The sequence below is a fragment of the Lipotes vexillifer genome, unplaced genomic scaffold, assembly GCF_000442215.2.
Source record: "Lipotes vexillifer unplaced genomic scaffold, Lipotes_vexillifer_v1.1 scaffold1139, whole genome shotgun sequence".
NCBI lineage: Eukaryota > Metazoa > Chordata > Mammalia > Artiodactyla > Lipotidae > Lipotes > Lipotes vexillifer.
In genome coordinates, this window is record NW_006798273.1 from 97,366 (window position 1) to 117,976 (window position 20,611).

A 20,611-nucleotide genomic window follows, 5' to 3' on the forward strand; every position below is an offset into this window, starting at 1 on the left:
AGGTTTAGACAGAGAGGCAGGCGGCCGTTATTGTTGCAACTCCCCCATTGTTAAAAGTTCCTCACCCTGAAGTGAACCAGAAGCTTTAAAGGGCTGACAACCTTCAAAAGCCACTGCATATATGGGGGAAATTAGAAAATCACTTTGAATGTTCAGGGAAAGGCCCAGGTTCATAAAACACCTGAGAAGACCTTAAGTTTACACCTCAGGCTTATCTTTGGCACAGACATAGCCTACATCTTAAAGCCAAAAACAATGAACAGAAGCAAACAGATAGCAAACTCTGGAAAAGGAGGAGACTGACACCCAGAGCTACTACATTATTAAATTCGAATATCCAGTTTTAAGCCAAAAATCGCAGTGTACAAAAAGAAACAAAGTATGGCTCATTCAAATGAAAAAATTAATCAACAGAAACTATCTCTGAAAAAGACCTGATGGCAGATCTACTATACAAATTTGAAGTAGATCTACTTTAAAACAGTCATCTTAAGGATGCTCAGAGAACTAAAGGAAGATGTGAAGAAAATCAAGAAAACAATGTGTGAATAAAATGGAAATATCAATAAAAAGATAGAAAACCTAAAAAGAAAACCAAAAGAGGGTGACATCATCAAGATGGCAGAGTAGGCAGCCCTAGCTCTCATTCTTGTACAGAAACACATAAAAGTAAATATTGGGGGCTTCCCTGGTGGCGCAGTGGTTGAGAGTCCGCCTGCCGATGCAGGGGACACGGGTTTGTGCCCGGGTCCGGGAAGATCCCACATGCCATGGAGTGGCTGGGCCCGTGAGCCATGGCCACTGAGCCTGCACGTCCGGAGCCTGTGCTCCGCAACGGGAGAGGCCACAACAGTGAGAGGCCCGCGTACCACAAAAAAAAAAAAAAAAAAAAAAAAAAAAGTAAATGTTGGTACCAAAATACTTTGAAGAGAAATTCAGAATCCATCAAAGAAGCAGAAGTACCCCTAGAAGGGCACAAACTGAGAGCAGTCATATTTTGCTGATAAGAGGAGTACTGACTTTTCTTTAATCTTTCATCTTTTTGTTCCTCAGAATCGAGAATTTCCACTGTCTTATCTTCAAGTTTGATGATTCTTTTGCCTGCTCAAATCTGCCTTTGAATCGTTCTAATGAATTTTCATTTCAGTTTTTGTACAATATTTCAGTTTTTCAAGATGAAGAACTTCTAGAGATTTAGTGTACAACATGACTGTAGGTATAATACTGTATTGTATACTTGAAATTTGCTAAGATAGTAGTTAATTGCTCTCACCAAAAAAAAGAGTATATGAGGTGATCATTTCACAATGTATATGTATATCAAAACATCACATTGTACACCTTAAATATAGACAAATTTTATTTTCCAACTATACCTCAGTGAAGCTGGGGAAAAAAGAAATTAAAAAGGAAATTGAGCTGAAAATACAATAACTGAAGTGAGAAATTCTCGATGCTGAGGAACAGAAAGATTAAAGAAAAGTCAGTAGAGCCTAAGACCATCAAGTGAACCAACATATGCATTGTGGGGGTCCTGAAAGGTAAAAAGAGAAAGAGACAGAGAGAATACTTGAAGAAATAATGCCTGAAAATATCACAAATTAATGAAAGACATGAATATAAGCATCCAAGAAGCTCAGTGAACTCCAAGTAAGATGAACTCAGAGACTCATACTGGGACATGTTAAATCAGACCTTAAAAAGGCAAAGAAAATCTTGAAAGCAACAAGAGCAACGGGACTCATCACATAAAAAGGATCCTCGATAAGTTATTAAGAGATTTCTCATCACAGACTTTGGAGACCAGAAGGCAGTGGACCCATATATTCAAAGTATTAGAAGGAAAAAACTATCAACCAAGAATCCTATAACTGGCAAAACTGTTCTTCAAAAGTGAGGGAGAAATTAAGACATTCCCAGATAAACAAAAGCTGAGGAAGCTCATTAGCATTAGACCTGCCTTGCAAGAAATGCTGAAGGGAGTCCTGCAGGTAAAAATGAGAGAACACTAGACAACAACGTAAAGCCATATGAAGAAATAAAGATCACAGTAAAAGTAAATACATGGGCACTTTAAAAGTTGATATTATTGTAACAATGGTTTGAAACTCCGCTTTTTGTTTTCTACAAGATTTGAGACTAATACATTAAAAAAAAATAGCCTAAAAGCAAGGATTATTGTCACTTTGGTTTGTAACTCCACATTTTGTTTTCTATATAATTTAAAGACTAATGTACTTAAAAGAATTATTAGTTTGTCTTTGGATACAAAAAGAAGAAATTCTGTGACATTAACAACCAAAAGAAGTAGGGATGGAGCTGTAAAGAAGTACCCATTGAGTGTGATTGAGTTAAATCTGATAAAAATTCAAATTAGGGTGTTATAACTTTAGGATGTTAGATTAATCCCCATGGTAACCACAAAGAAAATAATATAGGAAATACACAAAATGAATTTAAACATTTCACTACCAAAAAAATCAACTAAACCAAAAGATGACAGGACTACAGGAAATGAGGGAATAAAACAGTATAAGGCATATAGAAAACAAATAGCAAAATGACAGAATTAAGTATACTGTTGAAGCTGAGCTGGTAGGAATTCAAACAAGTTTGTTGTAGATTTAAGATACAAATTATAATCTCCAGGGTAACCACTAAGAAAATAATGTAAAATCTACATAAAAGGAAATGAGTGGCCAACTTCAGCTTGTGTAAGCTAAAAGAAGTCAGTTTAAGGCATATACAGTCTTATCAAGGGTATGTCAGGAATTCCCTGGCGGTTCAGTGGTTAGGGCTCCACACTTTCATTCCTGAGGGCATGGGTTCAATCCTTGGTTGAGGAACTAAGATCCCGCAAGCCACAAAGCCAAAAAAAAAAAAAAAAAAAAAAAAGGAGTATGTCAGGAATTCCCTGGCGGTTCAGTGGTTAGGGCTCCACACTTTCATTCCTGAGGGCATGGGTTCAATCCTTGGTTGAGGAACTAAGATCCCGCAAGCCACAAAGCCAAAAAAAAAAAAAAAAAGAAAAAAGGATATGTCATAATAAGTGTGTAATAATTACAGATAAGAGCACAGGATTTGAATTCTGACATATACTGTTTGATCCTGGACTGGTAAATATAATTTGAGTGTCTCCAGTGTATTAAGAACTGCAAGGACCACTAGAGATAGAGACAGTTGTGGCAGTTATGCACTTTGAATTATAATGTGAGGCGATGTTATTACAAATGAAAATTAAATTATTGATATGTCTTTATAAAATTCAGGTTACAGTAGGGTTTTCAGTCTTGGCAATATTTATATTTTGGACCAGGTAATTCCTTGCTGGGAGATGAGGAAAGAAGACTGTTTTATGTGTTGTAGGGTGTTTAGCAGCATCCCTGGCCTCTACCCTCTAGATGCCAGTAGCCCTTTCAGTTGCAACCATCAAAAATGTCTCTAGACATGGCCAAATGCCCCGGAGGACAAAATTGCCCCCACTTGGAACCACTAGGTTATAGGGATAAACTTATATATTATTTTTGTGATAAGAGAATTTAATACTGTTTGAGAATATACCACATACTTATTTTTGCAGAGTCTTTTCCATTTGAGTGGAAGAATAGTTCATTTTCCTCCTTTATATCCCTTTGGGGTGCTCTCTGAGAGAGACTGTGCTCAGACTGGTCTGGAATGTGGAGCCTAGCAGTGAGCTAGGCTGAGACTGGAGCCCTTAAATGCAACAGAAGAATGGAGTCTGAATTGTGGGTGGGAATTGTGCTTATCTTTGTAGATGCACAGTGAAAAGATCATTTGCACTATGACGAGCGTTACCAACTTTAAGTATCTGTGATTCAGTGAAGTTTACTTTGAAATATTGTAGGTATGTCTTACATTTGATAGAAGATACAGAAATACATGGCACAGGCATTTTCTAGGGCCCTGAGTACTCCTGACAGACCCTTATCTCTGAGCATAAAGTTCAAAGGTTTCCACTAATCAGATGGTGAAATAGGAAATCTCAGTCTCTTCTAGGGATTGCTTCATAGTTTGGTGAGCTGACCATCTTTTTTCATATGATTACTGGCCATTTATTTTTCTTTAAGTGATTTGCCTCCTGTTCTTTGCTTATATTTCAATCACAGTATTCTTTTCCCCAGTTTCTTTCTTTTTCTTTCTTTTTGCTGTTCAGTTATAAAATACTTACGTAAGTAGCAGATCTTTTCATTGTTACTAATGTAACCCTTTTTTTGCTTGATTTTTCTCTTTTCTGGGGGGTGGGGTGGGAGGAGGCGTTTACCTTGTTTATTTTTGCTCATTCTTCGGCTTTCAACATTTTTGAATCATTTTGTGTTAGGTATTTACAGTCTATAGTTGGGCTTTGTTTTTTCAACATGATCCTTTTGTCTTTGTTAATAGACGAGTTTATCTCTAAATGAGGTAATCATGCTATATATGTGTTTAATCTATTCCATCTAATTGTTATGCTTTCCTTTTTGTTTTCTCTCAGTGTCGGGGCTTAAGTTTCAGATACGTATTTAAGATATGTTTAAACCTTCATTTCTCAAATTACTTCAGAAACAAAATAGTGTCTATTGTGATCTTCCGTTTTCTCTCAATATTTAGCGTTGTGCTGAGATTTTTATTCTTATTATAGTTAAATGACTTTTCTATTTTGTGGCTTATACTTCAAAAACAACATTTACTTTCTGCTTTTCTGACCTTATTTCCACAGTTCCTTTACTGTATCTGCTTATCTTTCACAAGACAGCTTCCTCATTTGCAATTCTTCGTGAGTAATCATCTTGGCCAGATTGTCTTCATGAAGATATTTTTTTCCCCTCCAGAAAGTGTACATGGGTGCTACACTTCCTGAGTCTCCTTTCTGTCAGCTCCAGATGGGGACCACAGTTTGGCATGTCCTAGAATTCTTAGGTTGTACTTTTTATTGAAGTAAAAGTGACACACAGTAAACTGTGCATGTTTAAAGTGTATGATTTGAAAAGTTCAACATATTATACACCTGTGAAAGCATTACTGCAATCAAGATAATAAATATATGTATCCATGGCCCCCAAAAGTTTACTTGTGACCCTTGGTAATCCCTCTACCCTCACTCTCCATCTCTAGGCAGCCACTGATTTGCTTTCTGACACCATCAGTTTATACTTTAAATCATTTTATAAAAAAGGAATCCTATAGAATGTACTTTTTGGGAATTTGACTCAGCATGATTATTTGAAGAGTTATCAATGTTGTTGCATGTAGTTTATTTCTTTTTCCCCATTCAAATGTTACTTTCTGTTCTTTTAAAAATATTTTTTCTAAAATAATAAAGAAATATTTCATACAGAAAAAGAAAGGTTCCTAGTCTTTGAGTTTACTCTCTTTTTATTGCTGAGGAGTATTCTACTGTTCTATCCCATACCACAATTCAGTGTCACTTCATCTGTTGATGGAAATTTCGGTTGTTCCAGTACTGACCTATTACAAATAAAGCTGCCATAAACATTCATGTATAAGTCTTTGTATGGACTTATGCTTTTGTTTCCCTTGGGCAAATATCTCAGAGTGGTCATATGGTGGGTGTTTTAAGTTTAACTTGTAAGAAATTGCCAAGCTTCTTCTAAAATGGTGATTCTGTTTTACATTCCCACCAGCAGTGTATGAAAGTTCCAGTTACTGCACATCCTTGCCAACCCTTAGTATGGTCAGTCTTTTCCATTTTGGACAGTATTGTAGGTTGTAGTGTATCGTTGAAGTTTAAATTTGCTTTCCCTTGATAACTGGTGCTGAGCATCTTCTCATGTTCTTAACTGACGTTTGTAGAATTGCTCAGTTTTTAAAATTGGGTGGTTTTCTTATTATTCAGATTCATAAGTTCTTCATATGTTCAAGATACAAGTCCTTCATCAAATAGGTGATTTGCAAATATTTTCTCTCAGTATGTGGTTTGCTTTTTCATTTTCATAGCAATGTCTTTTGGTGAGTGTATTTTTAAAAATTTGATGAAGTCCAATCCATCAGTTTTTTCTATTACGACTGGTGTTTTTTTTTGTCCTATTCATGAAATCTTTGTCTGTTTTGAGTGTTGCAGATATCTTTTTTTTTGTCGAAGCTTTATAATTTTAGTTTTTATGCTTAGAACTATGATTTATTTAAAATTAATTTGAGTGCATGGTGTGATACAAGGGTAGGGGTTCATTTTTCCCCAAGCTTTGTTGTTGTTCCCACACCATTTGTTGAAAAGATACATGTTTCTCTACTGAATTACATTGATGCCTTTGTTGAAAATCAAGTTGACTATAAACGTGTGAGTTCGTTTCTGAGTTTTCTCCAGTTCTGTTGATCTGTTTTGTCTGTCTTTATACTGGTACCACACTGTCTTGATTGCTATAGCTTTTTTTTCTATTGTAGTAAAATATGCATAACATAAAATTACAATTTTAACCATTTTTAAGTGTACATTTCAGTGGCATTAAGTACATTCGCATTTTTTTCTGCATCACCACCATCTAGCTCCAGACCTTTTATTTTCATCCCAAACCGAAACTGTGTGCCCATTAAACAACAATTCCCCATTCCCCCTACTGCAGCCCCTGGCAACCAGCATTCTACTGTCTGTCTCTATGAATTTGTCTACTCTAAGTACCTCATGTGAATGGAATCATATAGTTTTTGTCCTTTTGTGACTGGCTTGTTTCATTTAGTTTTCAAGGTTCATCCATGTTGCAGCATATGTCAGAATTTCCTTCCTTTTCAAGGCTGAATAATATTCTTTTGTATGTGTACACCACATTTTGTTTCTTCATTTATTCATCAGTAGGCGCTTGCGTAGCTTCCATGCTTTGCAGTTGTGAATAATGCTGCTGTGAACATGGATATCTAAATAACTGTTGAGCCCCTGCTCTCTGCATTCAGTTCTTTGGGGTATAAACCTGGAAGTGTGATTGCTGGATCTTCTAATCCATATCCTACACTACAGCCAAAATAATGTCTTTAACACTTAAATCATCTAGACCATGTCTGTGTCTCTGTTTCTCTCCTACAACTTCAGTCCCCTTGTACTGCATTTAGAGTACAGCACAATCCAGACTTCTTAGCATGGCTTCTTACCAGGGCACAACATAATAGGGCGCTGCCTCACCTCCAACCTCATTTCTGCTTCTCTCCCACTTCTCTCTAAACTCCAGCCAAATAGACCTGCCATCTGTTTCTTGAGCATCCAGGCTCTTTCCTGTACTAGGACCTTTGCACGTGCTGTTTTCTCCACCACCACAAAATCCGACCTCCAAACACAGCTCTTCTTTATCCTTTAGGTTTCAGTATAAATGTTATCTCTTCAGACAGGGCTTCCCTCATGACATATTTAAGCATGTCACCTATTTATTCTCTTTCATAACATCTTTCCAGTTTTTCCAAAGTCCTTTATTCAGTGTACAAAGACACATTTATTTAGTTTTAAAATAACTGACTCCCCCTACCCCTACCCCACCCCATACCTCAAGCTCCATGGTGGCAAGAACCATAATAGACCAGCACCTGCACACAGTTGGGAAGGAGTGAACAGTGAGAGACACGTGTAGCCTCACAAAGTAATTGGAAAGAGGACTCTTCTCATAGGATGTATTGGTTTGGCAAGCTTCTAAAAATCAATCCTATTACTTTGCATTACTTCCATATGTGTTTAAAATTTAATCCAAATTATTCTCTCATTTGAATTATATGGTGTGACAAATCATTTCATATGATTTAGGGATCAGGTTTAACCTGAAAGTAAGTATAAGGTCAGAGTTGAAACTGTAATAAAATATGTTGGATATTCTGTATGTCTGTAGTATAAAGATTTGGTTTCCCTGTTTTCACCATTGTTTTCTTCCTTCACAGACTGAGACAACACTTGGACTCAGTTCATACCAACAGAAAAGGTAAGGCAGTAATAGGTATATATATATTTTTTAATATATAAAATTTTATGTATTTAGTAAGATACTGACATACTTTTAGGTCTTTCTGGGGGATTCCCGCTCTCCGTTTTCCCCATACTTTTTTTGGTGAGGAGGGAAAACAAATAGTAAATCACATTATATCATGCATTTCAAGTATTGTGTATGGAAGACTAAGTTTAAATCTGAATTTGCATGTCGTGCATTGTGTAGCATTCCTTCCGCATCACATGCAAAGGGGTTTACTTGTAGCTGAAACTCCCCTTGCTTTGGAAGAGTTTCGGCTTTATAGCTCCCAGTGACCTCTCCCGAGGTCCTCCCCGCTTTTTATGGGCTGAGCAGTGCTGCCCTCAGTTGTCATCAAGGGTCTACCTGCAGGCCCCTGGCAGAGGAAGTTACCGTATAAGGAGAGATGATTCTAATTACAGGAGACCCTAACTGGTTGTCTTGTTGACCCCCCTTGTTTGACACATGAGGACTCTGAGATTCTTAAAACCAAGGGATGTGCTAACAAGGTTGGACTGGCAGGGTTTCAGGTAGAATTCATTATCTTCTGATCACCAGCCCCGTGTTGCATTCCCTTTGATATTCTTATATCAAATATGGAATCCTTCAGTGTTCGCTGTATTTTCTCTCTTTAGCCAGAAGAGCAATATAGAGTTAGTTAAGAATTAGAGGGGAAATGCTTTGAAAGAGGCATAGGGGAGGCAGTGGAGGCACAGGAAGGAAAGTAGTCGTGATAGAGCTTACATGGTAGGGAAGAGAGGTGAGAGTCTGCACAGTCTGCTCTGTGCTGGGGCTGTGGGTACACTCCCTTCCTTGAGACGTCTTGAAGGACAGTAGAGACACAGCTTCTGATGAGGTTATAAAGCATATGTGTTGATGAAATGACAAAGGCAATCTGCTTTCTGAAAGAAGGCAGCTCACTTGAAGAGTATATTATAATCCAATGATAGAAGCCTCAGGGCTTAGTTGTAGGAGATCAGGTACCTGAGACACATGGGTGTGCCTCACATGGTGTCTCACTTTCATCATCAAGACAGTCCACAAGGCCTAAGGCATGGCTGAGGTGAAGTTAGCCTCTGACTGCAGCTCCTGGTCTCCACTACTGGCTGCCTCTACCAGCTTCTCCTTGGGGGCACCCCCGTTGCTGCTGAGCATTAGAGATTGCTGAGATGGATACTTTGTGGCTTTTGAACTCCTGTAGTCATTTCTGCGCCAGTTTCTGACTTCTTGTACTCCCCAGTTGTATAGTCCATTTGCTGCCCTGTGACTTTTCTAGTAAAAGCCAAGAGATTCAGCCCCATCCTTTCTTGTATTGCCTATACATGATCTCCTGAGTGAAAACTCTGATTCTGTAAGTGAAACTTAACCTGCTCCAGGGAAATTTATATCATGAAAAGCTTAGTTACAAAATGATTCTGTAGCTAATGGTGGTGAAGCTAGTCTCTGGCTACCATTTGCTCCGTCTCCACCACAACGGTTACTATCTGCTTCAGCCCCAAGGGCTTCCAGGACATTCTGCAAAGAGAAGAGCTGCTGCTTTCACGACCTCAGGATCATGGGAAGTAAAACTATGAAAGAATTTTCCAAGATACTCTTTTTTATATTTCTCTCCTACCTTCTGGTTCACCCTTTCTAATTCGTTTTAATACAGTTATCAATTACATGATAATATTTTGTTTAAAAAGATGCCAGCTACATAATATAATGGTGGTTAATGTGGACATAGTGTTCCATCAGTGTTTATTTTAGTTGAACACCAAAATGTTACAATGAGTACCAGTAATGATTTAATATTTGGGGACGTGAGGCCACCTTTTATGAATGTCTTTTCTAGGGTTGTGGAGCCCTATGGTGGGAGATTAGGAATTAAAGAGACCTCTGAGTTCTGTGTTCACCAGATGTGTAGCCTGGAGAAAAACTAATTAACTGCTCTGAGCATGACTTTCATTTGCATACTGGGGAAGATCATTTCTCGGCCTGATGTATCTTATATGTGATATAAGGTTATGCGTTATATAAGGTTGCTGTAAGGACCAAATGAGAAACTTATTTGGGTAACAGTAGTTTGCAAACATTAAAATGTTACATAAGTTGTGGGTGTTTGTTAATTTATTTGTTCAGTCATTCAGCAAATATTTACTGGAATCTTTACATACACCAGGCATTGTTCTAAGAATTAGTGATTCAGTCATTGTGTTTGTGTTCTATTGCTGTGTGATAAATTACCTCCAAACCTAGAAGCTTAAAACAACAGACATTTATTATTTTTCTGTTTCTGTGAGTGAGAAATTTGGGAACAGCTCTGCTAAGTAGTTGTGGCTCAGGGTCTCTCGTGAGATTTCAGCCAAGACATCAACCGAAGCTGCAGTCATCTGAAGGCCTGGTCCCGGTGGGTCCTCTCCAAGATGGCTCACTCACATACCATTAGCAGAAGGCCTCAGTTCCTTACTGGCTGTTGGCAGGAGACCTTAGTTCTTTGCCATGTGGAACTCTCCGTAAGGCTGCTTGAATGTTCCCGAGTCACAGCAGCTGGAGACCCTAGAGCAGGAGATCCAAGAGAGAGCACAAGGAGGAAGCCACAGTGTCTTTTGTAATTGGGTCACACAGTCACTTCTGCCATAGTTTATTCATAGGAAGCTACCCCCAAGGAGAGCAGAATTAAGCCCCCACCTCTTGAAGAGAGGCAGATCAGAGAATTTGTGAACACATTTTAAAACTACCACAGTGCTGTCTGGGCCAGATTGTCAAGACTCCTGCCCTGGTAAAACCTGTATGCTAATGGGGAAAACAGACAATAGGCCACGAAATAAATGAACAAAATATCAGCTAGAGAAAGGTCTGGGATAGACAAGACTCCATTGCTTCTTTAGATTTGACCATAACGAAGGCCTCTCTGAAATGATGTTTCAGCTTACCTGGTGAAAGTCTTAGGGCGGAGCATTTCAGACAGAGGAACAGCTAGTGCAAAGGTTTGATATTGGGAGCAGTGTTGTTGTTATTATATTATGTTGTTATAAGAGCTGGAAATGTTGCTGTATACAGTTAGGTAAGAAGGATACATGTGTATATCTCTGTGTGTATGTGTATACACAGTGTCCACAAGAAGAACCAGAGTCTTCTGATCTTTAAGTGCCCTGGTATCTCTAGGATATAAACCAAAAATACTGGGCTACGGAGTACTTTTCACATTAAGGTGGTTGAGGTTCTTTAGTTGACTGTATAGTTTGCTTTTTATTAAGTACAACCATTTTGGTTGCCTGCAGTTAACCATAAGAATCTAGAAGATTATAGTTAGAGCCAGAGCTTGCTAATACCTTAATAGCAGATAAAGTCTGCTCACAATTACAGTTTGTCTAATATCTGTTATAAATTTTGTGAAAAAGTTAAAAGGAACGTTCTTAAGTTGTTTTTTAAGATTCCATTTGGGTTTATACTTAGATTAATTTTCTAGCTCTGGAGCTTTTTAGCCACACATGAAGTGACATATATGCAAAAAACAGTACTACTTTGCATAAATCTTGAAGACTGTAGTAATTTTGATGGTAGACTTAAACCCAACCATATCAAATATTGTAATAACTGGGAATGGTTTCAAGACCAGTTGTCAGACTATATTAAGGGAAGATCTAAGCATATATTGTCTACAAGAAATGTACTATATTTTTCAATTTAATTTTTTTATCATTGGTTTTGAAATAACTTTAGAGGATAGATGCAAAAGGGGTACAAAGAATTCCCATATGTATCCCATGTACATCTTGACCTAGATTGATTCCCCATTTAGCATTTTACCACATCTGCTTGATCATTCATAATCTCCCTCCCCACCTCTTCTTTCCTCCTTCTCTCTCTCTTCCCTATCTTTCTCTATATAGGTATATATGTATATGTAATTATTTTTCTGAATTTTTTGAGAATCAGTTGTAGACATGATGGTCTTTTATTTTACCCCTAAAAACTTCAGTGTATAATTCTTATAAATACAGACATTATTTTACAAGTCACAGTAAAATCAGGAAATTAATACCTACATATACTACTTCATCTACAGACCTTATTTTAATTTTGTCAGTTGGTCCATTAATGACTTTCACTTTAACAAGTAAAGAAATTCTTGGTCCAAGCTTCTACTTCTCACCCTCACATTTTATTTATTTATTTATTTATTTTTACATTTTATTTTATTTTTTAGCTGCGCCGTGGAGCACGTGGGGTCTTAGTTCCCCAACCAGGGATCAAACCCATGCTTCCTGCATTGGGAGCACAGAGTCTTAACCACTGAACACCAGGGAAGTCCTTCCCCTCACATTTTAATTCATTGTGTTAAAATTTACACATTTTTTTTTATCGTCCATTCAATAGCAAATTATTGTAATTTATTTTTAATATGTTTGTTTTTTAACTTTTAAACTAGAGTGGTAAGTGAATTATGTACCATCATCACAGTATTAGAGAATCTGAGTTTGACTGTATATTTACCATTACCAGTGAGTTTTACACATACATTCATATGTTTTTTGATGTCAGTTAGCATCCTTTTATTTCTGCTTGAAGAACACCCTTTAGTATTTCTTGTAAGACGGAAGTGGCTATGATGAACCCCCTCAACTTTCGTTTGTTCAGTGAAGTCTTTCTCTCTCCTTGATTTCTGAATGACAGCTTTGCTGGGTATAGTATTGTTGTTTGACAGTTATTTTCTTTCAGTAGTTTGAATGTCATCCCACTCTCTCTTTGCCTACAAAATTTCTGTTGAGCAATCCACCTGTACGGTACCTCCTTCTTATCTACGGGGCATACATTCCAAACACTACACTATTACTGATAGTACCAAACACTATATATACTCTGTTTTTTCCTATGCTGACAGTGGGTCACATATACAGCAAGGGTACAGTAGACAAAGGGATGATTCATGTCTCGGGCAGGACAGCACGAAGTTTCATCATGCTACTCAGAAGGGCGTGCCGTTTAAAACTTACGTATTTTTTATTTCAGGAATTTTTCATTTAATATTTTCAGACCATGGTTGACTGCATGTAACTGAAACTACAGAAAGTGAAACCACAGATGAGGGGGGACTAATGTAGTCTTATGGGGTGGGGAGTGGGGTGTTCCTTGTATGTGATGTGTCACTTTTGCTGCTTTCAGAACTCTCTCTTTGTCTTTGACTTTTGACAGTTTAATCATAATGTATCTCATTGTAGGCCTTTTCCAGTTCAACCTCTGTGGGGTGCTTTGGGCCTCATAACTCTAGATGTCCATTTATCTGCCCGCAACACTGGGGGAGCTAGAAGTCCACCGTGGGCTCTCTCTTTCCCACCTGAGAAACCGTAGGTGCTAGGGGGCCCTCTCAGTGCAGCACTGTACCGGCCTGGTAGAGAGGTGACATGGCCAGCGTACAGCCGTTTCTCTTACCTTATTCCTCATACAGTTTTTTTCCTTCTTCTTCTTGTTTCCTGCTCTCTGTGGTCCAAGGATGTTCTTGAGCCTCACCCCTGTGCTTCGGGATTTTCACAGTGGTGCCTCATCTATGGGTAGTTGTTGGCTGGTCTTCTTGTGAGGGGGACTGAAGTCAAGAATGACCTATGTCACCATCTTGATGATGTCACTCCCCAAAAGACATCACTGATAATAGGAAAAGGAGGGACAGGGAGAAAGTATTCATAGTACATACATTTGACAAAGGACATGTATCTAGAATCTATAAAGAACTCTTAAACTCAAAATTAAGACAGACATCCCAGTAAAAATACTTTGAACAGACACTTTGCAAAAGAAGATATCTGATTGGGCAGTAAACAAGTGAAAAGATGGTCAACATCATTAGTCCTTAGGGAAATGAAAATTTAAGCTAAAATGTATTTATTGAAAAATATTGATGTAGGGGTAATCTGTATCTTTTCTCTTAAGTCACTGTATAGCTGTCTCTAAGAAAACTCATACTGGGGACCATTTTAAACTGTTGGTGACTTTTTAAAAAGTTTTCCTTGTTAAAGTGCTTTTATCCCCCTCTTATTTCTGCTTGCAACGCTTATTGTGGATCAAGCTACAAAAGAGTAGTTCCCAACTGTGAGAGTGTACATAATAGTGCCGGTTTCTGGGCTCCATACTAGATAGATGTAAGGAATCAGAATCGAGAGGCGCGGGGCCCTGGAATCTGCGTTTCTACAAGCATCCTAGATGATTAAATTTAGGTAGACCACAAATCATTCGTTATGAAATATTGGGCCGAAGAGAACCTTTTGATTAGGTAGTAATTGCCCCTAGGAAAATATTTTAAATCTCACAGTTTAAACAAATTCCCAAAGCTCCAAGAATGTCTTGTATGCTTCCTCTGGGAAGGTCGTGTGTGCTTCATTTCGACGTAACGTTCACCAGGCAACACAGATTTCATGTATCTCTCCAGTTGTTCCCTCGCTTGAAGTCAGAATAGCCCTTATTCATCTCCTTCTCCCCAAATAGACAGTTAATGTTTTAGTGAAAATAAAATATTGTATTGAAAGTTTCAGAAAAAATACAATCACTGCCGAAAGCATAAAATCATGTTATTACTTTTATAATGTCTAAGATTCTGTTTCTTTGAAATTGACAAAGGGCACCATTTTTCTTACTGCTTCTTCCCCAGTTTATTTTTCAACATTATGGACTTGTAGACATTTGCTTTCTGTTAATAAAGCGCTAAAGAGTGTCATGGCCATTCTAAATAAACAGCAGCCATTTCAATCAGCTGTAGGTATGTGATAGCTATGTTACTGAATTTTTGGTTTTGTTAAAATAAGATTATACCTATGACAATTTGTGTTGTACCCACTCAAATATTAAATTGGTCCTTAGATATAGATCTGCTGTTGTTTTGAAAATATGCATTTATTTATGAGGGAATTATCTGTTATGTATTGTCCCCTCTATCTCATATTCTGTGAGCATCCTGTAAATGTCACGATAACAGTTGCTGGACACCCACTTCTTTGGAACATTTTATGGGAGGTCTTAGCCCACATAAGGCATGAAAAAGGAAAACAAGGTCTAAGGATTTAAAAGGAAGAAACAGAATTGTTGTTACTTGCAGGTGATCTGTCTACAGAGACAATCCAAGATAGTGATCAGTTTAGCAACACATATAATGGCAGGGGAAAATCTAAGAGAATCTATAGACAGACTGTTAGAATTAACTCACCAAAATGCCTGGGTTTAAAAGGTCAGTACCCCCAAATCAGTAACTTTTTAATATAAAGCAATAACCATGTATATCTGTCTGCCTACTTGACATCTCCATCTAGATAAGACATCTCAAGTTTAAATGTCTAAAACAATACTCTTGAATCCCTACCCAACTACCCTTCCCCACTTCCAACCCACTCTTCCATGTCATGACTACGTATCTAGTTTCTCGGGCCAAAATCTTGGAGTTAAGTCATCTTGATGCCTCTCTTCTTTCTCGTACACTCCAAAATCAATCCATCAGCGTGATGTCTCTAAGCTTCCAAAAATATTCAGAAAAGAGCCACTTCTCACCACCCTCCCTTGCAGTCCTCCTGGGCCACAGTGGCTGTCCCCTTCTCTCTGGGCAACTGCAGGGCCTTCCTGCTTCACTCTTGGGCTCATGCAGTCTCTTCTTCATACAGCAGCCAGATTTGACCTTTTAAATGTGTTAGATCATGTTACTTCCTTGCTCAAAACACTGTAGACGCTTATTGTTACACTTAGGATAAAATCCAGACTTCTGCAAGGAAACCTGGCCTCTGTACCGCTCTGATCTCAGCTCCGGTCTTCTCCCCCTCCTTCCTGCACTCTGGCCACTTCAGCCTCCTGGTTCCTCATCATGCCAAGGACATTCCTGCTCAGAGAGACCTTCTATGTTCCTGCTGTGTTTGATTTGTCTTTATATGTTGGACGTCATCACATGATGTGTTCTACTTTTGTTTTCCCCATTGGCATGTTAGTGCCATGAGAACAGGCTCTTTGTTCTCATGGGCCCAGCCACTAGACAGCCCCTGACATTCAGTATATTTGTGTTGAGTGAATGGGGTGTGCACTGCACTTTTTTCCCTTGCCTGGCCACTTTAAACATTTGCACTTGAAATTTGGGGATTAGGCTCTCAGTTCTGTGAGAGAAAAAAAACTGTATCTTAATCTCCTTTGTATCTCTAGCATCTAACACAGTCATTGTTTATATATGTGTGAATTACTGACTTAGACACATTTACTTTATGCATTACACTTTTTTTTTCTTGATTGGATGGAGATTTTATGTAAGTTTGAGTTTCACACTGTTAAAACTGATGAACTCATCAGTATCTATTGTTTTAAAGGAGCTGAAGAGTATCCTCGTTATAGTATGTCTAAGAAGGGCAGAGATCAAGAGGGAGTAGATTCTGTACCTCTGGCTACATGTGGCAGCTGCCTTGTGAGGAATTGTGCCTTCATTGTCCCAGTGTCTTTAGTTTTGTGCTTTAGTAAAGTATAGTCTTACATTTGGTCTTTTCCTTCTCGTGTTTGTCATCTTTAATGTTCAACATATGTAGAAGGATTGTCAAGCAGCACAGAGTAATACTCTTAATCGGTAAGGCTAAAAACACTTTTTTTAAAAAAATTAGATTTTCTTTTTTTTTTTTAATTAATTAATTTTTGGCTGTGTTGGGTCTTCAATTCTGTGCGAGGGCTTCTCTAGTTGTGGCGAGCAGGGGCCACTCTTCATTGCGGTGCGCGGGCCTCTCACTATCGCGGCCTCTCTTGTTGCGGAGCACAGGCTCCAGACGTGCAGGCTCAGTAGTTGTGGCTCACGGGCCCAGTCACTCCGCGGCATGTGGGATCTTCCCAGACCAGGGCTCAAACCCGTGTCCCCTGCATTGGCAGGCAGACTCTCAACCACTGTGCCACCAGGGAAGCCCTAAAAACACTTTTAAACCTTATTTTTTTAAGCTCAATTATTCCACTGCTCAGACTATTTAATCTTTATTGAATTGAGTTAAATCTAGGTCTTCCACATTTTCTGTATTTCCTTGTCTATTTCTATTGTATTTCCTGAATGAAATTACTATATCATGTGAAGCTTGTGCTCTTTTGAATTGCAGAGGTGATGGAAATAAAGTAGTCTCACAAAATGGGTTTTGCTCTTACATCATTTCTTAAAATACAACAGAAAGATAATCTACTGTTTAGAAACTTTAGTGTCTGAATGACTTTCTCCCCCTCTCAGTATGTAAACAGATGATTTTAGGTATGTGGACCTCCTCTCCAAGGTTATTTATACTTTGCATCAATGTTAGGTCGTGGTGATGTCTAGGAGGTTTGCTTATTCAGGAATCTGTTTTAGTGAGAAGTTCTAGTCTCAAGGGAAATAGTTAGAAGTGATACTCAAATATTTAGGCCAAGACATCATAGATCAGTATGTTCCAAACTCTCAGATTAAAAAGATATTTCAGTTCTTGGAAATTTCTGTCCCCCTACTGACTTTTGTTTAGTTCTTTGACACTCTGGTTACAATGGGATCATGAGTTTTTGTCTCTATAAATTGCCTTCCAAGTACAAGTAATTATTTATTGTTCATTGTACATGTATTAAAAATCCAAATGAGACAGTTCCGTGGCAGTCCAGTGGTTAGGACTTGGTGCTTTCACTGTGGTGCCCCAGGTTAAATCCCTGGTTGAGGAAATGAGATCCATTAAGCCACGTGGTGTGGCAAAAAAAAAAAAAAATCCAAATGAACATATTAAGGTATATTGTTATCAATTATATCAACCAAATAAATTTCAGCAGTCTATTTGAGCAGTTTCTGTTTTTGCATACCTTTGAATAGGAAAAACACTCCTTTTTTCCCCCCATTTTTTAAAACAAATGTTTGTTGATTTCCTCTAATAAAAAAGTAACGCATATTTCTAATATAAGACTCCACTTTGCTTAAAGAAACTTTATCATGACAAAACTCAAGCGTCTGACTTTGGTTTGGGGAAACACATATGTTGAAGAATTGCTTCTTAGGCTGTTTTCCTTTTACTTACAGTATATCTCTGTACCGGGGTAATTGCAGACCTATACGATTTGAGCCACCAATGCTGGATTTCCATGAACAGTAAGTTTAAAATTTTCAAGCCACAGCAATATTATATATATTTTATGCATGCATTTGTCTTGCCTTTTGCCTGTGTTATCTTATATGAGAAAGTTACATGTTTTAGTCATCAGGAAAGTAATGTTGAATACAGTTTGAAAATGGGAAGTAAGTATCTGTTATGAATCTAACATATAATATTAAATTTTGAAGTTTGAAAAATATCCACATTTTGGAGTCTCTGGTTCAGAGGATCTTACCTTCAGAAGCAGCATTAAACTTAGGGTTACCTTTCTGATTAGCACTTCATTTCCATTTTTATTATTTTACATTTTTCCTTGTGGATGTAGAAGAATATATTAATCTGTTTGATGTATATGCTTTTAAAGTACAAACTTTTATACATCATCAAATAAATAATATTATCACCAACCCAGGAGGCCAAACAAAAGCAGATCCTACAGGAAGACAAGGTCCAACCCACAGAGTACTTCCTCAAACCATAGTTCTGCTTACCTTCTGCCTCTGGGTCTCAGGTTTTGCACATCTCAGATACACTGAAGGGGAAGACAAGTCTTCACCCATATTTGGTTCCAACCCAATTTAGCAAGTAGGTAAAGAGAACATCGTAAATGATATAACTACTAGAGTAATGCCACTCTGGTAAGTTAGCAGAAGAAAAGAAGTTTAAAAAAAATTTTTTTTGCTTGTCCTTTTTTTTAAATAATTTTATTGGAGTAAAGTTGATTTAAAATGTTGTGTTAGTTTCTGCTGTACAGCAAAGTGAATCAGTTATGCATATACATATATCCACTCTTTTTTAGACTCTTTTCCCGTATAGGTCTTTACAAAATATTGAGTAGAGTTCCCTGTGCTATACAGTAGGTCCTTATTAGTTATCTCTTTTATATATAGTAGTGTATATCTGTCAGTCCCAATCTTCCAGTGTATCCCTCCCACTCCTTTACCCCCCACCCCGGTGACCATAAGTTTGTTTTCTACATCTGTGACTCTGTTTCTGTTTTATGAATAAGTTCATTTGTACCATTTTTTTAGATCCCACATATAAGCAATATCATATGATATTTGTCTTTGTCTTTGACTTCACTCAGTATGACAATCTCTAGATCCATCCATGTTGCTGCAAATGGCATTATTTCATTCTTTTTTATGACTGAGTAATATTCCATCTTATATATGTACCACATCTTCTTTATCCATACTTCTGTCGATGGATATTTAGGTTGCTTCCATGTCCTGGCTATTGTAAATAGTGCTGCAGTGAACATTACAGTGCATGTATCTTTTCAAATTATGGTTTTCTCTGGATATATGCCCAGGAGTGGGATTGCTGGATCATATGTTAGCTCTATTTTTAATTTTTTAAGGAACGTCCATAGTGGCTGTACCAATTTACATTCCCACCAACAGTGTAGGAGGGTTTCCTTTTCTCCACACCCTCTCCAGCATTTATTAGAAGAAAAGAATTTAAAAGAGAAGTTGGTAGGGGGAGCTGTATGCAGGTCTATTCTGATTCAATAAATGAAAACTGTAATTTTTTTAATGTTGTCAAAGTTGTAGTTAACCGTTTTCTACTAGTGAAGACATTAAGTAATTTCTGTTTAAATATTTCAGGGTATTTGGAAGTGTATTAATCTTTTGATTTGAAACCAGGTACCTGAAACTGTTCTTCTGCACTGAGATGTTAATGTCAAGTTTTCATTTAGTTTTTATGTGTACCACAGTAGGCAGCCTTGCATTCTTTAACATTCTTTAATTAATTCTGTAATAATTTCTTTACAATCTCAAACCTAGAATAATCAAATATATCAGTTATACTTGTACAAAACCATGTAGAGTAGTCAGCATAAGAAGAGCTATCTGATAACAGCTCCATCTTTTCAGGTGTTTACAGAGATCATGGATTTTGGGGGTGGGGCTGCAGAGAGAAGTTTGTGTGCTTCCTTTTGTACCTATAGATGGAATCAGTATTTGCAAGTAGTCGTTATATAAATAGTAAAATTGACTTGTGGGTGTTAGGTTTAAAGACCATAATGTTCAGATAGGAAATACATCACTATTGTTTCTGTCCTATAAAAAAGGTTTAGATATGATGTTGAGATGGCAAAAGCATAGAGTTCTTAATCCAGTCACAGTAATATATCACCCATAGTCTCCTTCTGTCAAATGCCAAGATATTTAATGAAACATGGCATGCATTTTGATCTTTAGCAAGAAGGTTCATTATTTTTAAAATAATGAGTTCTCTCTCTCTGATGAACTCCAATCTAGGACTATGGCATGGGCCATGTTTATGATGACACCATGAGCCTGGGGACAGAGGAGATCAGGGTACAGTAGCAAAACTTTAAGTCTAACATAGTGAGTATTCTTACTTTGAAAAGCTTAGCAGTAACCATTTTAGAGAGATTGTTTCAAAAGTTATATCCGGGCTTCCCTGCTGGCGCAGTGGTTGAGAGTCCGCCTGCCGATGCAGGGGACACGGGTTCGTGCCCCGGTCTGGGAAGATCCCACATGCCGCGGAGCGGCTGGGCCCGTGAGCCATGGCCGCTGAGCCTGCGCATCCGGAGCCTGTGCTCCGCAACGGGAGAGGCCACAACAGTGA

General features: G+C 37.9%; 1 protein-coding gene across 1 annotated transcript in view; it reads left to right on the forward strand.

Moving 5' to 3' along the window:
- TMEM131 (transmembrane protein 131) overlaps positions 1 to 20,611 on the forward strand; it is a 195,542-nt gene that overhangs the window by 56,541 nt on the left and 118,390 nt on the right. The window contains 2 exon segments of the mRNA XM_007470223.1: positions 7,870 to 7,910; positions 17,938 to 18,006. Of these exon segments, the coding sequence (XP_007470285.1) occupies positions 7,870 to 7,910; positions 17,938 to 18,006 (110 nt within the window).